The sequence below is a fragment of the Oncorhynchus nerka genome, linkage group LG17, assembly GCF_034236695.1.
Source record: "Oncorhynchus nerka isolate Pitt River linkage group LG17, Oner_Uvic_2.0, whole genome shotgun sequence".
NCBI lineage: Eukaryota > Metazoa > Chordata > Actinopteri > Salmoniformes > Salmonidae > Oncorhynchus > Oncorhynchus nerka.
Genome location: NC_088412.1, coordinates 12,180,479 through 12,204,848, shown reverse-complemented (window position 1 = coordinate 12,204,848; position 24,370 = coordinate 12,180,479). Strand labels below are relative to the sequence as shown.

The following is a 24,370-nucleotide window of genomic DNA, read 5'->3' as shown; positions in this document are numbered from 1 at the left end:
TTAAAGCAAACATTTTTTTATTAGAAAAATGCTAAAAGTTTTTATAATTTGAATGTCAAAAAGGCAATATAAAATTCTCCACTCCTAATACAATGCAGGTCAACAGTTATATTCACAGATATGAATTAAGAAAACAAAATCTATTTCAATATCAATATTATTTTTATGATAAGTAACACTGATTTGAGATACATAAAAAATGTTTAAAAATGTAGTAAACCAATAGATCAAATATTACATTCTTCATGATCGATTTGCTTTGTTGATTTCGGACAATTCTTACATTTAAACCGACACTTATACAAATGTATACATACACGCTCCAGTGAATGTGGCAAATCAAAATGATAAAATAGATCATTTACATCAATCCATTCACAAATCATTTAAGTACTTGATCTCAGTAAGAAAGAAATCTCAAATAAGAGCATTTATCTTATTGTTTGACCACTCAGCTCTACTTTGTCCAGCTCTAATTTTGAGTGACAAGCGCTTCCCGACCTGAGTTACCAAAAAGCAGAGCAAAAGCAGAGCAAAAAGCTATTTTGCATTGTTCACATGTTGAATCTGTTAGTGGCAAATCCATAAAATATAACATAGCAAATCATTTGTAAGTGAGTGTGTCAATCTAAATGATACCATCTTCACACTACTGAGCTGAGCTGAACAGAAGTGTACTGGCCTGGTTATTCATCCAGCATAGTTGCCTGAACCGTGCTGGAAAGGACAATGTGAAGAAATAGTTCTTTAATAACGGAATTTCTCCCACAATAAAAAGAAGCAAAAGGGTTGGTTACCGTATGAACCAATGGCTACAGCGACAAACTGGAGAGGCACACGTCAAGGTTTTGGTCAAAAGGTATAGTCCATTCCAAAAGCCAAGTTTACCAGACAGGGGTATGAAAATGACAAACTTTGGTTCCGGGGTGAACTGTCTCTTTAAGTTGAATAGGACAGCCTATAATGACAATGGGGTGAACTGTCCCTTTAAGTTGAATGGGACAGCCTATACTGACAAACCAACCTGCTGTTAAATATTCAAGCCATTCTTACACAACACCTGTCTCTCATTGCCAAAGCCAATACTCTACACATACAGCAGGACTATGTACAACATGAAGAGATTGGAAACAAAGTACCTCATTTTGACGAAATCTGAAAAGGCTAATGAAATGGTGTGGATCTGAAGGTGCGTTAGTTTGAGGTGAAGTATAATGGAAAATATGCATCTAATAATTACAGTAGCTAACTGTAACTAATAACTGGTAACTAATAACCTAGGTGATTATCATAGTCTTATGAGACAGAGTACACACTTTAAACTTCATTATATTTTTCATTCAGGTTTCACCCTGCTAAAAGCAACACTCGTGGTCTTCATTTGTACATTGAAATTAAAGGATGCTGAAAAGACACCATTTTTGAGAGACTAAACGGGTGGTTCCTTTACAACAGAGTCTCAACGGGTGGTTCCTTTACAACAGTCTCAACGGGTGGTTCCTTTACAACAGAGTCTCAACGGGTGGTTCCTTTACAACAGAGTCTCAACGGGTGGTTCCTTTACAACAGAGACTCAACGGGTGGTTCCTTTACAGAGTCTCAACGGGTGGTTCCTTTACAGAGTCTTAACGGGTGGTTCCTTTACAACAGAGACTCAACGGGTGGTTCCTTTACAGAGTCTCAACGGGTGGTTCCTTTACAGAGTCTCAACGGGTGGTTCCTTTACAACAGAGTCTCAACGGGTGGTTCCTTTACAACAGAGACTCAACGGGTGGTTCCTTTACAGAGTCTCAACGGGTGGTTCCTTTACAGAGTCTTAACGGGTGGTTCCTTTACAACAGAGACTCAACGGGTGGTTCCTTTACAGAGTCTCAACGGGTGGTTCCTTTACAACAGAGTCTCAACGGGTGGTTCCTTTACAACAGAGTCTCAACGGGTGGTTCCTTTACAACAGAGTCTCAACGGGTGGTTCCTTTACAACAGAGTCTCAACGGGTGGTTCCTTTACAACAGTCTCAACGGGTGGTTCCTTTACAACAGAGTCTCAACGGGTGGTTCCTTTACAACAGAGTCTCAACGGGTGGTTCCTTTACAACAGAGACTCAACGGGTGGTTCCTTTACAGAGTCTCAACGGGTGGTTCCTTTACAGAGTCTCAACGGGTGGTTCCTTTACAACAGAGACTCAACGGGTGGTTCCTTTACAGAGTCTCAACGGGTGGTTCCTTTACAACAGAGACTCAACGGGTGGTTCCTTTACAGAGTCTCAACGGGTGGTTCCTTTACAGAGTCTTAACGGGTGGTTCCTTTACAACAGAGACTCAACGGGTGGTTCCTTTACAGAGTCTCAACGGGTGGTTCCTTTACAACAGAGACTCAACGGGTGGTTCCTTTACAACAGAGTCTCAACGGGTGGTTCCTTTACAACAGAGTCTCAACGGGTGGTTCCTTTACAACAGAGTCTCAACGGGTGGTTCCTTTACAACAGAGTCTCAACGGGTGGTTCCTTTACAACAGAGTCTCAACGGGTGGTTCCTTTACAACAGAGTCTCAACGGGTGGTTCCTTTACAACAGAGTCTCAACGGGTGGTTCCTTTACAACAGAGTCTCAACTTTACAACAGAGTCTCAACGGGTGGTTCCTTTACAACAGCCAGGCATGTAAGACACCCCCCCACACACACACACACACACACACACACACACACACACAGAGAGAGAAAGAACCGCTAAAAGAGAATATCCACACATACGAGCATCGCAAAAAAATATGTACATGAACACATACTGAAGAACATCACAACATCAGGCTTCCAATTCCCAAAAAACACAGTGGGTACAGTTTCCTACTCAAGCAACCATTTTGTTGCTGTCTGATGACCACAGCTCATATATGAAATGAGCTCCATGGTGGGACCTGCACTGGATGGTGACAGCAGGGGAGGGGATCCATCCCAAACAAGTGTTGTGGTGGTGGACATTGGATGGAGGAGGTGAAGGGGGTATCTGGGGGTTGAGTTAGCCCGGCCTGGGTCTAGTTGTTCCCCTGGAAGGCAGCGGAGGCGGCTGCGGAGGTGGCAGCCGTCTGGAAGGTCTTGTTGGTGAGCACGCCCTGGGAGAACTCCTGCTGGGCCTTCTGGAAGCTGGCCCCGGTACGCCTGTACTGGCTGTGCACCTGGGGGAGGACACCACATCATTAGGGGTTATAGTATAGAATGTATAGCAGGGCTCTCCAACCCTGTCCCTGGAGAGCTACCGTCCTCTAGGTTCTCTCCAACCCTGTCCCTGGAGAGCTACCGTCCTGTAGGTTCTCTCCAACCCTGTCCCTGGAGAGCTAGCGTCCTCTAGGTTCTCTCCAACCCTGTCCCTGGAGAGCTACCGTCCTCTAGGTTCTCTCCAACCCTGTCCCTGGAGAGCTACCGTCCTCTAGGTTCTCTCCAACCCTGTCCCTGGAGAGCTAGCGTCCTCTAGGTTCTCTCCAACCCTGTCCCTGGAGAGCTAGCGTCCTCTAGGTTCTCTCCAACCCTGTCCCTGGAGAGCTAGCGTCCTCTAGGTTCTCTCCAACCCTGTCCCTGGAGAGCTACCGTCCTCTAGGTTCTCTCCAACCCTGTCCCTGGAGAGCTACCGTCCTCTAGGTTCTCTCCAACCCTGTCCCTGGAGAGCTACAGTCCTCTAGGTTCTCTCCAACCCTGTCCCTGGAGAGCTACCGTCCTGTAAATTCACTCCAATCCTAATCTAGCACACCTGATTCTAATAATTAGATGGTTGATAAAATGAATCAGGTTAATTATAACTTAGCCGTAAGAAGCATCCTGATCTCACCAGCTTACATTCTGTTTAACTACATGGATACAGTCACTATTCCATGGTTAAATTCCTAAAATCAACTGGATGAGGTCAGAGGTTCCTCCCCTCTGACCTTCTCATCCGATGGATTTTGATGAGGTGGTGAGGATGCGAGGAATCAAGGAAAGGCAATAGAGATTCTCCCAGGGAGTTACGGTAACGCCACGTACCATCCCCAGCAGGATGACTGACAGCACAGCACAGGCAGTGAAGAAGTAGGCCACCACCATCATGATGGCTCCCACCGCCTTGTTGGAGCCGATGGCAGACAACGAGGTGATCCAACCACTGGAATCAAGAAGGAATCAATATACGGTAAATTGTTTAATTTAGTCGAATGCGGAAATGCATTTGACTTTTAAATTGTTATAAAATATACATGTTAGTCACCATTGAACAATTATATGGTTTAAAGTCAATATTTATAGAATGCACTATATATACAGTGGCAAGATAAAATGTTTGAACCCTTTGGAATTACCTGGAATTCTGCTTAAATTGGTCCTAAAATTTGATCTGGTCTTCATCTAAGTCACAGCAATAGACAAACACAGTCTGCTTATACTAATAACACACAAACAATTATACATTTTCATGTCTTTATTGAACACACCGTGTAAACATTCACAGTGCAAGGTGGGAAAAGTATGTGAACACTTGGATTTAATAACAGGTTGACCCTCCTCTGGCAGCAATAACCTCAACCAAACGTTTTCTGTAGTTGCGGATCAGACCTGCACAACGGACAGGAGGAATCTTGGACCATTCCTCTTTACAAAACTGTTTCAGTTCAGCAATATTCTTGGGTTGTCTGGTGTGAACTGCTCTCTTGAGGTCATGCCACACCATCTCAATCAGGTTGAGGTCAGGACTCTGACTGGGCCAGACCAGAAGGTGTATTTTCTTCTGTTGAAGAAGCCATTCTGTTGTTGATTTACTTCTGTGTTTTGGGTCGTTGTCCTGTTGCATCACCCAACTCCTGTTGACTTTCAATTTGTGGACAGATATCCTCTCCTGCAAAATGTCTTGATAAACTTGGGAATTCATTTTTCCGTCGATGATAGCAAGCTGTCCAGGCCCTGTGGCAGCAAAGCAGACCCAAACCATGATGCTCCCTCCACCATACTTTACAGATAGGCTGATGTTTTGATGCTGGTGTGCTGTGCCTTTTTTTCTCCACACATAGTGTTGTGTGTTCCTTCCAAACAACTCAACTTTAGTTTCATCTGTCCACAGAATATGTTGCCAGTAGCGCTGTGGAACATCCAGGTGCACTTTTACAAACTTCAGACATGCAGCAATGTTTTTTTTGGACAGCAGTGGCTTCTTCCGTGGAGTCCTCCCATGAACACCATTCTTGTTTAGTATTTTACGTATCGTAGACTCGTCAACAGAAATGTTAGCATGTTCCAGAGATTTCTGTAAGTCTTTAGCTGACACACTAAGATTCTTCTTAACCTCATTGAACATTCTGCACTGTGCTCCTGCAGTCAACTTTGCAGGATGGCCACTCCTAGGGAGAGTAGTAACAGTGCTGAACTTTCTCCATCTATAGACAATTTGTGGTACTGTGGACTGATGAACATCAAGGCTTTTAGAGATACTTTTGTAGCCCTTTCCAGCTTTATTCAAGTCAACAATTCGTAATCTTAGGTCTTCTGAGATCTCTTTTGTTTGAAGCATGGTTCACATCAGGCAATGCTTCTTGTGAATAGCAAACTCTCATTATGTGAGTTTCGTTATTATTATTTTTTAATAGGGCAAGGCAGCTCTAACCAACATCTCCAATCTCGTCTCATTGATTGGACTCCAGGTTAGCGGACTCCTGACTCCAATTAGCTTTTGGAGAAGTCATTAGCCTCGGGGTTCACATACTTTTCCCAACCTACACTGTGAATGTTTAAATGATGTATTCAATATAGACAAGACAAATAAACTAATAACACACAAATTATGGTAAGCACACTGTCTGTTGTTGTGACTTACATTAGAATTTATGCAGAAATCCAAGTAATTCCAAAGGGTTCACATACTATTTTTGCAACTGTATTTCGTTGATCAAACATGGAGGGTCTGAATGGTTGAAGAGTTTAATGTACATAAAATATTTTCAGATTTACTTATCAACTATTCAAAAGCAAACAGTGGCCCTGTTCCAATTCTTTACAAGTGAATTCTACATCCTCACTCACAGATCTGACCTGGGCCCATATTTACAAAGTGAATTCTACATCCTCACTCACAGATCTGACCTGGGCCCATATTTACAAAGTGAATTCTACATCCTCACTCACAGATCTGACCTGGGCCCATATTTACAAAGTGAATTCTACATCCTCACTCACAGATCTGACCTGGGCCCATATTTACAAAGTGAATTCTACATCCTCACTCACAGATCTGACCTGGGCCCATATTTACAAAGTGAATTCTACATCCTCACTCACAGATCTGACCTGGGCCCATATTTACAAAGCATCTCAGAGTGCTGATCTAGGATCAGGTCCCTCATTGCCATTATACTCATATTTATTCTGACCTAAAAAGGGAAAACGGATCCTAGATCAGTACTCATAATCTTGGTCTGGTGTATATGGGCCCTGGTTGGACTGGTCAACACACACAGATTGAAGATTAAAAAAACAACATCAATTTGACATCCATAGCATCCCACTCACTCAGACCTGTTCCTCACACCCACCTGTTTCCCCAGTTGGGGATGCCCACAGACTGGATAATGAACACCACCACTTGGCAGAAGAACACAAAGAAGAAGAAGAAGTAACTGAAGGAGCTGTCCGACCTGCAGAGACCCAGGGTTTAGAGAACACAGAATTAAATAACACCATTTGGCAGTAAATTGGGAAATAAAAGCCTTATTTGTTTTTATATATATATTTCTTAAACACTTCACTGTTTCTCTGTGTTTGGACAGGATGCCAACAGTTCGAGCAGTAAAAAGGACCTGTTTTGTCATACCCGGGGTATACGGTCTGATATACCACGACTGTCAGCCAATCAGCATTCAGGGCTCGAACCACCCAGCTTATAATATAGAAATAATACTTTTACCTTGCTACAGCAATGTTTCAAATCAGTCCCTCCAGTATCTTGCAATTGCATACTTTTTTTTTAGCTAAATCAACAGCTTACAAATGTGACCAATCACCATTAACCAATCAGCACTTTTACCGCATAAAATGGTTAAATCAAGCCAATCAATCAACTTAAACAAACCTTTCATCCCATCAGTGCATTTTTATTATTTTACCCCTTTTTCTCCCCAATTTCGTGGTATCCAATTGTTTTAGTAGCTACTATCTTGTCTCATCGCTACAACTCCCGTACGGGCTCGGGGGAGACGAAGGTTGAAAGTCATGCGTCCTCCGATACACAACCCAACCAAGCCGCACTGCTTCTTAACACAGCGTGCAAGCCAGCCGCACCAATGTGTCGGAGGAAACACCGTGCACCTGGCAACCTTGGTTAGTGTGCACTGCGCCCGGCCCGCCACAGGAGTCGCTGGTGCGCGATGAGACAAGGACATCCCTACCGACCAATCCCTCCCTAACCCGGACGACGCTAGGCCAATTGTGCGTCGCCCCACGGACCTCCCGGTCGCGGCCGGTTACGACAGAGCCTGGGCGCAAACCCAGCATCTCTGATGGCACAGCTGGCGCTGCGGTATAGCGCCCTTAACCACTGTGCCACCCGGGAGGCCCCGTCAGTGCATTTTAGTGACAAATTTGAAAATGAACTATTCTGCATGCAAATATCACACACAAAACACACTAAAATCCTGGGACGGACTTTCAAATGCTCTTTGTGATCCACCAGATAAACAAAGCCTTGTTGTCAGCCAAAGCACAGTGGCATGCAAACCAATTGAATGCACAAATTAGCTATATGCAAACATGAAAGATTATAGAAACTCTTATTAATTAAATAACTTATCGTGAAGATCAGTAGGTCCTGGTAAACTCAGTAGGTCCTGGTAGGTCCTGGTAAACTCAATAGGTCCTGGTAAACTCAATAGGTCCTGGTAAACTCAGTAGGTCCTGGTAAACTCAGTAGGTCCTGGTAAACTCTCTAGGTCCTGGTAAACTCACTAAGTCCTGGTAAACTCACTAGGTCCTGGTAAACTCACTAGGTCCTGGTAGGTCCTGGTAAACTCAATAGGTCCTGGTAGGTCCTGGTAAACTCAATAGGTCCTGGTAAACTCACTAGGTCCTGGTAAACTCAGTAAGTCCTGGTAAATTCAGTAGGTCCTGGTAAACTCAGTAGGTCCTGGTAGGTCCTGGTAAACTCAGTAGGTCCTGGTAAACTCAGTAGGTCCTGGTAAACTCAGTAGGTCCTGGTAGGTCCTGGTAAACTCAATAGGTCCTGGTAAACTCAATAGGTCCTGGTAGGTCCTGGTAAACTCAATAGGTCCTGGTAAACTCACTAGGTCCTGGTAAACTCACTAGGTCCTGGTAGGTCCTGGTAAACTCAATAGGTCCTGGTAAACTCACTAGGTCCTGGTAAACTCACTAGGTCCTGGTAAACTCACTAGGTCCTGGTAAACTCACTAGGTCCTGGTAAACTCAATAGGTCCTGGTAAACTCAATAGGTCCTGGTAAACTCAATAGGTCCTGGTAAACTCAATAGGTCCTGGTAGGTCCTGGTAAACTCAGTAGGTCCTGGTAGGTCCTGGTAAACTCAGTAGGTCCTGGTAGGTCCTGGTAAACTCACTAGGTCCTGGTAAACTCACTAGGTCCTGGTAAACTCAATAGGTCCTGGTAAACTCAATAGGTCCTGGTAAACTCAATAGGTCCTGGTAAACTCAATAGGTCCTGGTAGGTCCTGGTAAACTCAGTAGGTCCTGGTAAACTCAATAGGTCCTGGTAAACTCACTAGGTCCTGGTAAATTCACTAGGTCCTGGTAAACTCACTAGGTCCTGGTAAACTCAATAGGTCCTGGTAAACTCCCTAGGTCCTGGTAAACTCAATAGGTCCTGGTAAACTCAATAGGTCCTGGTAAACTCACTAGGTCCTGGTAAATTCACTAGGTCCTGGTAAATTCACTAGGTCCTGGTAAATTCACTAGGTCCTGGTAGGTCCTGGTAAACTCACTAGGTCCTGGTAAACTCAATAGGTCCTGGTAAACTCAGTAGGTCCTGGTAAACTCAATAGGTCCTGGTAAACTCAATAGGTCCTGGTAAACTCAATAGGTCCTGGTAAACTCAATAGGTCCTGGTAGGTCCTGGTAAACTCAGTAGGTCCTGGTAAACTCAATAGGTCCTGGTAAACTCACTAGGTCCTGGTAAATTCACTAGGTCCTGGTAAACTCCCTAGGTCCTGGTAAACTCAATAGGTCCTGGTAAACGCAATAGGTCCTGGTAAACTCAATAGGTCCTGGTAAACTCAATAGGTCCTGGTAAACTCACTAGGTCCTGGTAAATTCACTAGGTCCTGGTAAATTCACTAGGTCCTGGTAAATTCACTAGGTCCTGGTAGGTCCTGGTAAACTCACTAGGTCCTGGTAAACTCAATAGGTCCTGGTAAACTCAGTAGGTCCTGGTAAACTCAATAGGTCCTGGTAAACTCAATAGGTCCTGGTAAACTCAATAGGTCCTGGTAAACTCAATAGGTCCTGGTAAACTCAATAGGTCCTGGTAAACTCAATAGGTCCTGGTAAACTCAATAGGTCCTGGTAAACTCAGTAGGTCCTGGTAGGTCCTGGTAAACTCACTAGGTCCTGGTAAACTCACTAGGTCCTGGTAAACTCACTAGGTCCTGGTAAACTCAATAGGTCCTGGTAAACTCAATAGGTCCTGGTAAACTCAATAGGTCCTGGTAAACTCAATAGGTCCTGGTAGGTCCTGGTAAACTCAGTAGGTCCTGGTAAACTCAATAGGTCCTGGTAAACTCACTAGGTCCTGGTAAACTCAATAGGTCCTGGTAAACTCAATAGGTCCTGGTAAACTCAATAGGTCCTGGTAAACTCAATAGGTCCTGGTAAACTCAATAGGTCCTGGTAAACTCACTAGGTCCTGGTAAATTCACTAGGTCCTGGTAAACTCACTAGGTCCTGGTAAACTCAATAGGTCCTGGTAAACTCAATAGGTCCTGGTAAACTCAATAGGTCCTGGTAAACTCAATAGGTCCTGGTAGGTCCTGGTAAACTCAGTAGGTCCTGGTAAACTCACTAGGTCCTGGTAAATTCACTAGGTCCTGGTAAACTCACTAGGTCCTGGTAAACTCAATAGGTCCTGGTAAACTCAATAGGTCCTGGTAAACTCAATAGGTCCTGGTAGGTCCTGGTAAACTCACTAGGTCCTGGTAAATTCACTAGGTCCTGGTAAACTCACTAGGTCCTGGTAAACTCACTAGGTCCTGGTAAACTCAATAGGTCCTGGTAAACTCAATAGGTCCTGGTAAACTCAATAGGTCCTGGTAGGTCCTGGTAAACTCAGTAGGTCCTGGTAGGTCCTGGTAAACTCACTAGGTCCTGGTAAACTCACTAGGTCCTGGTAAACTCACTAGGTCCTGGTAAACTCAATAGGTCCTGGTAAACTCAATAGGTCCTGGTAAACTCAATAGGTCCTGGTAAACTCAATAGGTCCTGGTAAACTCAATAGGTTCTGGTAAACTCAATAGGTCCTGGTAGGTCCTGGTAAACTCAGTAGGTCCTGGTAAACTCAATAGGTCCTGGTAAACTCACTAGGTCCTGGTAAACTCAATAGGTCCTGGTAAACTCAATAGGTCCTGGTAAACTCAATAGGTCCTGGTAAACTCAATAGGTCCTGGTAAACTCAATAGGTCCTGGTAGGTCCTAGGTAAACTCAGTAGGTCCTGGTAAACTCAATAGGTCCTGGTAAACTCACTAGGTCCTGGTAAACTCAATAGGTCCTGGTAAACTCAATAGGTCCTGGTAAACTCAATAGGTCCTGGTAAACTCAATAGGTCCTGGTAAACTCAATAGGTCCTGGTAGGTCCTGGTAAACTCAGTAGGTCCTGGTAAACTCAATAGGTCCTGGTAAACTCACTAGGTCCTGGTAAATTCACTAGGTCCTGGTAAACTCACTAGGTCCTGGTAAACTCAATAGGTCCTGGTAAACTCCCTAGGTCCTGGTAAACTCAATAGGTCCTGGTAAACTCAATAGGTCCTGGTAAACTCAATAGGTCCTGGTAAACTCACTAGGTCCTGGTAAACTCACTAGGTCCTGGTAAACTCAATAGGTCCTGGTAAACTCAATAGGTCCTGGTAGGTCCTGGTAAACTCAGTAGGTCCTGGTAAACTCAATAGGTCCTGGTAAACTCAATAGGTCCTGGTAAACTCAATAGGTCCTGGTAAACTCAATAGGTCCTGGTAAACTCAATAGGTCCTGGTAAACTCAATAGGTCCTGGTAGGTCCTGGTAAACTCAGTAGGTCCTGGTAGGTCCTGGTAAACTCACTAGGTCCTGGTAAACTCAATAGGTCCTGGTAAACTCAATAGGTCCTGGTAAACTCAATAGGTCCTGGTAAACTCAATAGGTCCTGGTAAACTCAATAGGTCCTGGTAAACTCAGTAGGTCCTGGTAGGTCCTGGTAAACTCACTAGGTCCTGGTAGGTCCTGGTAAACTCACTAGGTCCTGGTAAACTCAATAGGTCCTGGTAAACTCAATAGGTCCTGGTAAACTCAATAGGTCCTGGTAAACTCAATAGGTCCTGGTAAACTCAATAGGTCCTGGTAGGTCCTGGTAAACTCAGTAGGTCCTGGTAAACTCAATAGGTCCTGGTAAACTCACTAGGTCCTGGTAAACTCAATAGGTCCTGGTAAACTCAATAGGTCCTGGTAAACTCAATAGGTCCTGGTAAACTCAATAGGTCCTGGTAAACTCACTAGGTCCTGGTAAATTCACTAGGTCCTGGTAAATTCACTAGGTCCTGGTAGGTCCTGGTAAACTCACTAGGTCCTGGTAAACTCAGTAGGTCCTGGTAAACTCAGTAGGTCCTGGTAAACTCACTAGGTCCTGGTAAATTCACTAGGTCCTGGTAGGTCCTGGTAAACTCAGTAGGTCCTGGTAAACTCAGTAGGTCCTGGTAAACTCACTTGAAGGCCTTGTAGACAGGTCTGTACCAACAGAGGAAGGAGCACGGGGCAAACAGGATGAGCCAAAGAATGGACAGGCCAAAGTTCATGCCAAAGTACGTGTTCACGGTGAAGTGGAGCAGACAGGCCAGCAGGTTGAGGAACAGAGTCACACAGTGGACTGGAGGGAGAGAGAAAAGGGGGGTTGTGTTCATTAGGTACCAAACGGAAGAAAACTGACTGGAACAGGGTTAAGGCAACCTGGACTCATTTTTGTTTCACGTTGCAAAATGCTTTCAATGTAAACACGCCCTTAATGAATGCACCCCCAATGATACAATGGTTATGGGGTTATAGTGACAGACTTTAAGCTTTCATTTAAGGGTATTTTCATCCATATCGGGTGAACCATTTTTAAATCACAGCACTTTTTGTACATACTCCCATTTTAGGGGACCAAAAGTATTGGGGCAAATTCACTTATGAGTATTAAAGTTGTCAAACGTTTAGTCTTTAGTCCCATATTCCCAGCACAGAATGACTACATCAAGGTTGTGACTCTACACACTTCTTGGATTTATTTGCTGTTTGTTTTGGTTGCGTTTCATATTATTATGTGCCCAATAGAAATGAATGGTAAAAAATGTAGTGTAATTTTGGAGTCACTTTTGTTGTAAATAAGAATAGAATATGATTCTAAACACTTCTACATTAATGAGGACGCTACCATGATTAGACAGTCCTGAATGAATCGTGAATAATGATGAGTGAGAAAGTTACAGATGCACAAATATCATACCCCCAAGACAGTTTGCGCTGTTCTGTGAAGGGAGTAGTATACAGCGTTGTTCTGTGAAGGGAGTAGTACACAGCGTTGTTCTGTGAAGGGAGTAGTACACAGCGCTGTTCTGTGAAGGGAGTAGTACACAGCGTTGTACGAGATCTTCAGTTTCTTGGCAATTTCTCATATGGAATAGCCTTCATTTCTCAGAACAAGAATAGACTGAAGAGTTTCAGAAGAAAGACTGTTTCTGGCCATTTTGTAATCGAACCCACAAATGCTGATGCTCCAGGTACTCCACTAATCTAAAGAAAGACAGTTTTATTGCTTCTTTAATCAGAACAACAGTTTTCAGCTGTGCTAACATAACTGTAAAAGGGGTTTCTAATGATCAATTAGCCTTTTAAAATTATAAACTTGGATTAGCTAACACAATGTGCCATTGTAACACAGGAGTAATGGTTGCTGATAATGGGCCTCTGTACGCCTATGTAGATATTCCAATAAAAATAATTTGTTTCCAGCTACAATAGTCATTTACAACATTAACAAATGTCTACACTGTATTTCTGATCAATTTGATGTTATTTTAAAGGACAAAAAAAATAGCTTTCCTTTCAAAAACCTGGACATTTCTAAGTGACCCCAAACTTTTGAACGGTAGTGTATATAGAGAGGCATAGATGGGTATAGATATAGATAGATGGGTACAGGTACAGATATAGATGGGTACAGGTATAGATATAGATGGGTATAGATGGGTACAGGTATAGATATAGATAGATGGGTACAGGTACAGCTATAGATAGGTATAGATATAGATAGATGGGTACAGGTACAGATATAGATGGGTATAGATGGGTACAGGTATAGATATGGATGGGTATAGATGGGTACAGGTATAGATATGGATGGGTATAGATGGGTACAGGTATAGATATGGATGGGTATAGATGGGTACAGGTATAGATATGGATGGGTATAGATGGGTACAGGTATAGATATGGATGGGTATAGATGGGTACAGGTATAGATATAGATAGATGGGTACAGGTACAGATGGGTACAGGTACAGATATAGATGGGTACAGGTACAGATATAGATAGGTATAGATATAGATAGATGGGTACAAGTACAGATATAGATGGGTACAGGTACAGATATAGATAGGTATAGATATAGATAGATGGGTACAGGTACAGATATAGATGGGTACAGGTACAGATATAGATAGATGGGTACAAGTACAGCTATAGATGGGTACAGGTACAGATATAGATGGGTACAGGTATAGATATAGATGGGTACAGGTATAGATGGGTACAGGTATAGATATAGATGGGTACAGGTATAGATATAGATAGATGGGTACAGGTACAGATATAGATGGGTACAGATATAGATAGATGGGTACAAGTACAGGTATAGATGGGTACAGGTACAGATATAGATAGGTATAGATATAGATAGATGGGTACAGATATAGATGGGTACGGGTATAGATATAGATAGATGGGTACAGGTACAGCTATAGATGGGTACAGGTACAGATATAGATGGGTACAGGTATAGATATAGATGGGTACAGGTATAGATATAGATAGATGGGTACAGGTACAGATATAGATGGGTATAGATTTGTACAGGTATAGATGGTACAAGTACAGATATAGATGGGTACATGTACAGATATAGATAGGTATAGATATAGATATAGATGGGTACAGGTATAGATATAGATAGATGGGTACAGGTACAGCTATAGATGGGTACAGGTACAGATATAGATGGGTACAGGTATAGATGGGTACAGGTATAGATATAGATAGATGGGTACAGGTACAGATATAGATGGGTATAGATGGGTACAGGTATAGATGGTACAAGTACAGATATAGATGGGTACAGGTACAGATATAGTATAGATGGTACAGGTACAGATATAGATGGGTACAGGTACAGATATAGATATAGATAGATGGGTACAGGTACATATATAGATGGGTATAGATGGGTACAGGTACAGATAGATAGATGGGTACAGGTACAGCTATAGATGGGTACAGGTACAGATATAGATGGGTACAGGTACAGATATAGATGGGTACAGGTATAGATATAGATAGATGGGTACAGGTATAGATGGTACAAGTACAGATATAGATGGGTACAGGTACAGATATAGATAGGTATAGATATAGATAGATGGGTACAGGTACAGATATAGATGGGTACAGGTATAGATATAGATGGGTACAGGTATAGATATAGATGGGTACAGGTATAGATATAGATAGATGGGTATGGGTACAGATATAGATGGGTATAGATGGGTACAGGTATAGATGGTACAAGTACAGATATAGATGGGTACAGGTATAGATGGTATAAGTACAGATATAGATGGGTACAGGTACAGATATAGATAGGTATAGATATAGATAGATGGGTACAGGTACAGATATAGATGGGTACAGGTATAGATATAGATGGGTACAGGTATAGATATAGATGGGTACAGGTATAGATATAGATAGATGGGTATGGGTACAGGTACAGATATAGATGGGTATAGATGGGTACAGGTATAGATGGTACAAGTACAGATATAGATGGGTACAGGTATAGATGGTATAAGTACAGATATAGATGGGTACAGGTACAGATATAGATAGGTATAGATATAGATAGATGGGTACAGGTACAGATATAGATGGGTACAGGTATAGATATAGATGGGTACAGGTATAGATATAGATAGATGGGTATGGGTACAGGTACAGATATAGATGGGTATAGATGGGTACAGGTATAGATGGTACAAGTACAGATATAGATGGGTACAGGTATAGATGGTATAAGTACAGATATAGATGGGTACAGGTACAGATATAGATAGATGGGTACAGGTACAGATATAGATGGGTATAGATAGGTACAGATATAGATGGGTATAGATGGGTACAGGTATAGATGGTACAAGTACAGATATAGATGGGTACAGATATAGATGGGGACAGGTACAGATACAGATATAGATGGGTACAGATACAGATATAGTTGGGTACAGTATTAGATGGGGACAGATATAGATGGGGACAGATATAGATGGGGACAGATATAGATGGGTACAGATATAGATATAGATAGGTACAGATATAGATATAGATGGGTACAGATATAGATATAGATGGGTACAGATACAGATATAGTTGGGTACAGTATTAGATGGGGACAGATATAGATATAGATGGGGACAGATACAGATATAGATGGGTACAGTATTAGATGGGGACAGATACAGATATAGATGGGGACAGATATAGATGGGGACAGATATAGATGGGTACAGATATAGATGGGTACAGATACAGATATAGTTGGGTACAGATATAGATGGGTACAGATATAGATGGGGACAGATACAGATATAGATAGGTACAGATACAGATATAGATGGGTACAGATATAGATGGGACAGATACAGATATAGATGGGTACAGATACAGATATAGTTGGGTACAGATACAGACAGAGCAGTGCCTGGCATTACAATATACCGTGAGCTAACATCTTTGCTGTATTTAACAAAAGCAACTAACCAGTCTAACCAGTAGTGCCACACACACACACACAGTGTACTTACGCATCCACAGATAGTACAACATCTGGCAGACCCTCCGGTGCTCCATGGGAATCTCCACCGAGAAGTCCTGGTAGAAGCAAGGATTTATGGGAAAAGCCTTGGGAAGAGGTGGCCAGTTGTTGTCCTTGCCTAATTAAAATAAAAATGGATTGATTAATATGTCATCATTCACTTTTTTCCCCAACAGCTCTATTGTAAGAATCATCTTTTTCCCCTTATCCGTGCTAGATTACGGAGACGTAATTTATAGATCGACAGGTAAGGGTGCTCTCAAGCGGCTAGATGTTCTTTACCATTCGGAAAGGATATGTTCAGAGGTATATGGTGTGAGGAGAGGAAGGATAGAGGTATATGGTGTGAGGAGAGGAAGGATAGAGGTATATGGTGTGAGGGGAGGAAGGATAGAGGTATATGGTGTGAGGAGAGGAAGGATAGAGGTATATGGTGTGAGGAGAGGAAGGATAGAGGTATATGGTGTGAGGAGAGGAAGGATACAGGTATATGGTGTGAGGAGAGGAAGGATAGAGGTATATGGTGTGAGGAGAGGAAGGATAGAGGTATATGGTGTGAGGAGAGGAAGGATACAGGTATATGGTGTGAGGAGAGGAATGATAGAGGTATATGGTGTGAGGAGAGGAAGGATAGAGGTATATGGTGTGAGGAGAGGAAGGATAGAGGTATATGGTGTGAGGAGAGGAAGGATAGAGGTATATGGTGTGAGGAGAGGAAGGATAGAGGTATATGGTGTGAGGAGAGGAAGGATAGAGGTATATGGTGTGAGGAGAGGAAGGATAGAGGTATATGGTGTGAGGAGAGGAAGGATAGAGGTATATGGTGTGAGGAGAGGAAGGATAGAGGTATATGGTGTGAGGAGAGGAAGGATAGAGGTATATGTGTGAGGAGAGGAAGAATAGAGGTATATGGTGTGAGGAGAGGAAGAATAGAGGTATATGGTGTGAGGAGAGGAAGGATAGAGGTATATGGTGTGAGGAGAGGAAGGATAGAGGTATATGGTGTGAGGAGAGGAAGGATATAGGTATATGGTGTGAGGAGAGGAAGGATAGAGGTATATGGTGAGAGGAGAGGAAGGATACAGGTATATGGTGTGAGGAGAGGAAGGATGGAGGTATATGGTGTGGGGAGAGGGTAGGATATGTTCAGAGGTATATGGTGTGGGGAGAAGGGAGTGACCTGTTGAGGTTCCCCTGTTCTGCAACTCCTTCTCTCTGTGCTCCAGATCTGCAGCCTTCTGCTCCAGCTCCTCCTGCTGCCTCAGCAGGCTAGCCTGGCCCGCAGCCTCCGTGACCTGGAGGGACAGGAGGAGAGAGAGGACAGGTGTCATTTTGGCTTGAATGTTGGCTGTATTGTTCACATACATACGTGATATAACATTAGGCTATTCCATTTCTCATCACATGTAACCACATAAATAGTTTGAGGTAAACAATATATACTTTTGCTCATGGGTGTGGAGAGGTGGGTCCCTTTCTGGCCAATCAGCTCGTTTATGGACCATATATTGGTCCATTTAAAAGGGAGCTTGTTTTGGCGAACCCTAACCCCCAGAAGCAAAATCTTCCATATATCTTCTTTAAAATCAGTATTGGACAAGTAGACAGTCAAATATGGAAAAGGAAAAAGTCCATATTTTCATTCTTATGTGAAGACGTTGATGGCTTATGGTTCCATTGTAAACTAGTGACCAGCATCATCCAGCGTCATCACTGACCTGTGGGCCGGGCTCTGTTGATGGCTGCAGCACGGCAGGCTGGGAAGGGATCCTGGAGGCCGGAATGGTGGGCCCTGATAGGCTAACCTGAAACAGGAAATACACATGGCAGACTGAGAAAAGGCGGGGCAAAAAACACACACAATTCAGTAATCTGTGATCAAAGGGGCATCAGTCTATTCAATGTCAGTTACTGTAGTTTTGATCAGTGTGTGTGTGTGCACGTGCGCGCATGCAGGGGTAAAAGCAAGTGATCTTACTGTCTGATGGTCTGGGAAAGGGTTAAATTGATCAATGTGGTCTACGTCAGAGTTGGTCACTTGTGTAACCGAGGGATCCTGAAACAAAACAACACATTTCCTCTTCAGTATATGCAACAATCAGCTCATTCTCATTAGCATTACGTTCAACGTAATTATAGTCTCATTTAATAGGCCTATCAATCCATTGCAGAAAGAAGGTGTGATGCAACAATGGCGGCCTTCACATGTGATGTTCGTAGCCTTCAATAACAGAACTCATATAAAAGACATTGCTTATGAATTATTGTGATATTTCAGGGGGCCGAATAGCTCAAGAAGCTTATTTTCCTGAAGTAAAAAAAAGTGTATGGAACGTCAGTCACAGACAACCGCACTCAACCCAGAGTCCAGTTTGTCTTGATGTGTCAACCCAGAGTCCAGTTTGACTTGATGTGTCAACCCAGAGTCCAGTTTGTCTTGATATGTCAACCCAGAGTCCAGTTTGTCTTGATATGTCAACCCAGAGTCCAGTTTGTCTTGATATGTCAACCCAGAGTCCAGTTTGTCTTGACATGTCAACCCAGAGTCCAGTTTGTCTTGACGTGTCAACCCAGAGTCCAGTTTGTCTTGACGTGTCAACCCAGAGTCCAGTTTGTCTTGATGTGTCAACCCAGAGTCCAGTTTGTCTTGATGTGTCAACCCAGAGTCCAGTTTGTCTTGATGTGTAAACCCAGAGTCCAGTTTGTCTTGACGTGTCAACCCAGAGTCCAGTTTGACTTGACATGTCAACCCAGAGTCCAGTTTGACTTGACATGTCAACCCAGAGTCCAGTTTGTCTTGATATGTCAACCCAGAGTCCAGTTTGTCTTGATATGTCAACCCAGAGTCCAGTTTGTCTTGATATGTCAACCCAGAGTCCAGTTTGTCTTGATATGTCAACCCAGAGTCCAGTTTGTCTTGATATGTCAACCCAGAGTCCAGTTTGTCTTGATATGTCAACCCAGAGTCCAGTTTGACTTGATATGTCAACCCAGAGTCCAGTTGATATGTCAACCCAGAGTCCAGTTTGTCTTGATGTGTCAAGCCAGAGTCCAGTGTCTTGATGTGTCAACCCAGAGTCCAGTTTGACTTGATGTGTCAACCCAGAGTCCAGTTTGACTTGATGTGTCAACCCAGAGTCCAGTTTGACTTGATATGTCAACCCAGAGTCCAGTTTGACTTGATGTCAACCCAGAGTCCAGTGTCTTGATATGTCAACCCAGAGTCCAGTGTCTTGATATGTCAACCCAGAGTCCAGTTTGTCTTGATATGTCAACCCAGAGTCCAGTTTGTCTTGATATGTCAACCCAGAGTCCAGTTTGACTTGATATGTCAACCCAGAGTCCAGTTTGTCTTGATATGTCAACCCAGAGTCCAGTTGATATGTCAACCCAGAGTCCAGTTGATATGTCAACCCAGAGTCCAGTTTGTCTTGATATGTCAACCCAGAGTCCAGTTTGTCTTGATATGTCAACCCAGAGTCCAGTTTGTCTTGATATGTCAACCCAGAGTCCAGTTTGTCTTGATATGTCAACCCAGAGTCCAGTTTGTCTTGATATGTCAACCCAGAGTCCAGTTTGACTTGATATGTCAACCCAGAGTCCAGTTTGTCTTGATATCCTCTCAAGCTATCAGGTTGGGTGGGGAGTGTGGCAGCACAGCTATTTTCAGGTCTCTCCAGAGATGGCTCGATCAGGTTCAAGTCTGTTCTCTGGCTGAGCCACTCAAGGACATTTAGAGACTTGTCCCGAAGCCACTCCTGTGTTATCTTGGCTGTGCGCTTAGGGTCGTTGTCCTGTTGGAAGGTGAGCCTTCACCCCAGTCTGAGGTCCTGAGCGCTCTGGAGCAGATTTTCATCAAGGATCTCTGTACTTTGCTCCGTTCAGCTTTGCCTTGATCCTGACTAGTCTCCCAGTCCCTGCTGCTGAAAAACATCCCCAAATCATGATGTTGCCACCACCATGCTTTACCATAAGGATGGCGCCAGGTTTTCTCCAGACGTGACTCTTGGCATTCAAGCCAAAGAGTTCAATCTTGTTTTTTTTCATGGTCTGAGAGTCCTCTAGGTGCCCTTTGGCAAACTCCAAGTGGGCTGTCATGTGCCTTTTACTCAAATCAAATCAAATTGTATTTGTCACATGGTTAGCAGATGTTAATGCGAGTGTAGCGAAATGCTTGTGCTTCTAGTTCCGACAATGCAGTAATAACCAACAAGTAATCTAGCTAACAATTCCAAAACGACTACCTTATAGACAAGTGTAAGGTAAGAATATGTACATAAAGATATATGAGTGAGTGATGGTACAGAGCGGCATAGGCAAGATACAGTAGATGGTATTGAGTGCAGTATATACATATGAGATGAGTATGTAAACAAAGTGGCATAGTTAAAGTGGCTAGTGATACATGTATTATATAAAGATGCAGTAGATGATATAGAGTACAGTATATACATATACATATGAGATGAATAATGTAGGGTATGTAAACATTATATTAGGTAGCATTGTTTAAAGTGGCTAGCGATATATTTTACATCATTTCCCATCAATTCCCATTATTAAAGTGGCTGGAGTTGAGTCAGTGTGTTGGCAGCAGCCACTCAATGTTAGTGGTGGCTGTTTAACAGTCTGATGGCCTTGAGATAAAAGCTGTTTTTCAGTCTCTCGGTCCCAGCTTTGATGCATCTGTACTGACCTCGCCTTCTGGATGATAGCGGGGTGAACAGGCAGTGGCTCGGGTGGTTGTTGTCCTTGATGATCTTTATGGCCTTCCTGTGACATCAGGTGGTGTAGGTGTCCTGGAGGGCAGGTAGTTTGTCCCCGGTGATGCGTTGTGCAGACCTCACTACCCTCTGGAGAGCCTTACGGTTGTGGGCGGAGCAGTTGCCGTACCAGGCGGTGATACAGCCCGAGAAGATGCTCTCGATTGTGCATCTGTAGAAGTTTGTGAGTGCTTTTGGTGACAAGCCGAATTTCTTCAGCCTCCTGAGGTTGAAGAGGCCCTGCTGCGCCTTCTTCACGATGCTGTCTGTGTGGGTGGACCAATTCAGTTTGTCTGTGATGTGTACGCCGAGGAACTTAAAACTTACTACCCTCTCCACTACTGTCCCATCAATGTGGATAGGGGGGTGTTCCCTCTGCTGTTTCCTGAAGTCCACAATCATCTCCTTAGTTTTGTTGACGTTGAGTGTGAGGTTATTTTCCTGACACCACACTCCGAGGGCCCTCACCTCCTCCCTGTAGGCCGTCTCGTCGTTGTTGGTAATCAAGCCTACCACTGTTGTCGTCCGCAAACTTGATAATTGAGTTGGAGGCATGCGTGGCCACGCAGTCGTGGGTGAAGAGGGAGTACAGGAGAGGGTTCAGAACGCACCCTTGTGGGGCCCCAGTGTTGAGGATCAGCGGGGTGGAAATGTTGTTGCCTACCCTCACCACCTGGGGGCGGCCCGTCAGGAAGTCCAGTACCCAGTTGCACAGGGCGGGGTCGAGACCCAGGGTCTCGAGCTTGATGACGAGCTTGGAGGGCACTATGGTGTTAAATGCCGAGCTGTAGTCGATGAACAGCATTCTCACATAGGTAATCCTCTTGTCCAGATGGGTTAGGGCAGTGTGCAGTGTGGTTGAGATTGCATCGTCTGTGGACCTATTTGGGCGGTAAGCAAATTGGAGTGGGTCTAGGGTGTCAGGTAGGGTGGAGAGATATGGTCCTTGACTAGTCTCTCAAAGCACTTCATGATGACGGAAGTGAGTGTTACGGGCGGTAGTCGTTTAGCTCAGTTACCTTAGCTTTCTTGGGAACAAGAACAATGGTGGCCCTCTTGAAGCATTACATTTACATTTACATTTAAGTCATTTAGCAGACGCTCTTATCCAGAGCGACTTACAAATTGGTGCGTTCACCTTAAGACATCCAGTGGAACAGCCACTTTACAATAGTGCATCTAAATCTTTTAAGGGGGGGGGGGGGGTGAGAAGGATTACTTTATCCTATCCTAGGTATTCCTGAAAGAGGTGGGGTTTCAGGTGTCTCCGGAAGGTGGTGATTGACTCCGCTGTCCTGGCGTCGTGAGGGAGTTTGTTCCACCATTGGGGGGCCAGAGCAGCGAACAGTTTTGACTGGGCTGCGCGGGAACTGTACTTCCTCAGTGGTAGGGAGGCGAGCAGGCCAAGCATGTGGGAACAACAGACTGGGATAGGGATTGATTGAATATGTCCGTAAACACACCAGCCAGCTGGTCTGCGCATGCTCTGAGGGCGCGGCTGGGGATGCCGTCTGGGCCTGCAGCCTTGCGAGGGTTGACACGTTTAAATGTTTTCCTCACGTCGGCTGCAGTGAAGAGTCTTGGTGGTTCCAAACTTCTTCCATTGAAGAATTATGGAGGCGACTGTGTTCTTGGGGACCTTCAATGCTGCAGATTTTTTTTGGTATCCTTCACCAGATATGTGAAGAAACATTTCCCAGTTTGAAACTGCCAAGAAGCCATACATTCTGAGTGAGCGTTTAACATCGTCCGTTCTACAAGCTCGCCCCGACACTCTGCACACATCATCAACAACTGACACCCACGAAGCATCGTTACCCATCGCGCCACAGAAGCCGCAGCCCTTACAGAGCAAGGGTGGCTAGCTACGTCACCGATCGAACCGCTATTAGCGTGCACCACCGCTAACTAGCTAGCCATTTCACATCGGTTACATGAGCATAACACTGATAATTGATATTCATGTCTAGCCCGTGTATACCATCTTCACTGATGTGCAATAGAGTTTGTCCAGACTCTCTCTCTCACACTTCCTAGATGGCCAGTGTGGCCCCAGGCTTTATCCCTATCTCTGCTTGACAGTTTCATTCCTCAGATAAATCAGACACATAGTTAGAGGCTACGGTTTTCTTCCTTTACATTTCACACCCACATTCTGTGTTTGGAGTGAAGTGACTTCGTAGCCTAATTGGTGTTTTGAGATTCCATTTTGCTGAGCTCTATTGGGAGATATTGTAAAAGGTGCAACTGAACGGTAAAAGCCTACAGCCTAGACATCCTAGAGGCTGTGACGTTTGTTCACATCTAAAGCTAAACCGCATTGTGTCGGTTCATGGGGAAAAAAAGATGCATTCACTGACAGTGCGCTCATAACGTAGCCTATAGGGCCTACTTTGTAACTATTTAGCATTCTTTTGCTGAGAAAGCGTTGTAGACTAACGGTCTTATTTATCAGCTTGTACGCTATTTCCTTTATCAAATGTACACCGTTACTTTTGCAACTTCTTGTATCTGAGGGAGATGGGGAAAACCCAACCTGAACTGGAGACAAATGTGTGGCTAAACCCTTGTCAATCACCTTACACACCCAGATACACCCAACAAGTTTCCTGTGTGTTACTTTGTAGCAAGACTTGGTGAAAAGTTAGCGCCAACTTTGTATCAACACGTGTGTAAAACAAATATTATAATAAAAGCGTATTACCTGAAAAGGGTTGATGTCGTACGATTCTGCAAATGGGTTATCTTCAAAATCCGACATTTTAATAGCGTTTTATAATATCTTCTCAAAGTAGAAACAATTATAGTCCTCCTATCGCTTGATCAGCTCCTCTTTCTTTCATTGGTTACTTCCTGAAATTGAGTTTAGTGCGCAGAGGTAGGCTACATAAGAGAATGACAGTTACGTTATTTGGATAGTCAAGTACAGTGCGTCATCTGTAGATTTAAAAACAAACACGTATTGAACCTTTATTTAACTAAAAATATATGTTTTGGGACGCAGACGTCTCAGATTTATTTAATACAAATGGACATGTTTTTAATACCAAATTGAGGACACAATTCAATGTGTATTAAAGGCACTAGCTAGGCCAATAATTACAATCACAATCATTTGGAAACATTCCCTAAAAACTATTTTCATTTGAACAAAACTATAGCAGAGAAAATATAGACGTAAAGGTGGTTTGAAAGTGACAAGGATGAGCCCATCGCATATCATGACGTCAGAACTACTGTGAACGCTGACGTTCCAGCAATGGAGGAAAT

General features: G+C 43.6%; 1 protein-coding gene across 2 annotated transcripts; it reads right to left on the bottom strand.

Annotated features, from left to right (window-relative positions):
* On the bottom strand, window positions 1-23,978 carry LOC115144696 (secretory carrier-associated membrane protein 2-like). 2 transcript variants are annotated; one of them, XM_065002967.1, is made up of 10 exons: window positions 23,805-23,978; window positions 18,316-18,393; window positions 18,056-18,142; window positions 17,518-17,632; window positions 16,327-16,455; window positions 12,698-12,806; window positions 11,920-12,079; window positions 6,544-6,645; window positions 4,013-4,130; window positions 1-3,171 (listed from the first exon to the last, which is right to left on the bottom strand). In XM_065002967.1, exons 1-10 carry the CDS (start codon window positions 23,859-23,861, stop codon window positions 2,843-2,845), a joined length of 1,284 nt encoding a protein of 427 aa, XP_064859039.1. In that variant the 5' UTR covers window positions 23,862-23,978; the 3' UTR covers window positions 1-2,842. The 2 variants fall into 2 exon arrangements, with proteins under 2 accessions (XP_064859039.1, XP_029541578.1); XM_029685718.2 differs by lacking the exon at window positions 12,698-12,806 and having other exon boundaries at window positions 2,940-3,171; window positions 23,805-23,972.
* Window positions 23,979-24,370: the final 392 nt, after the last annotated feature.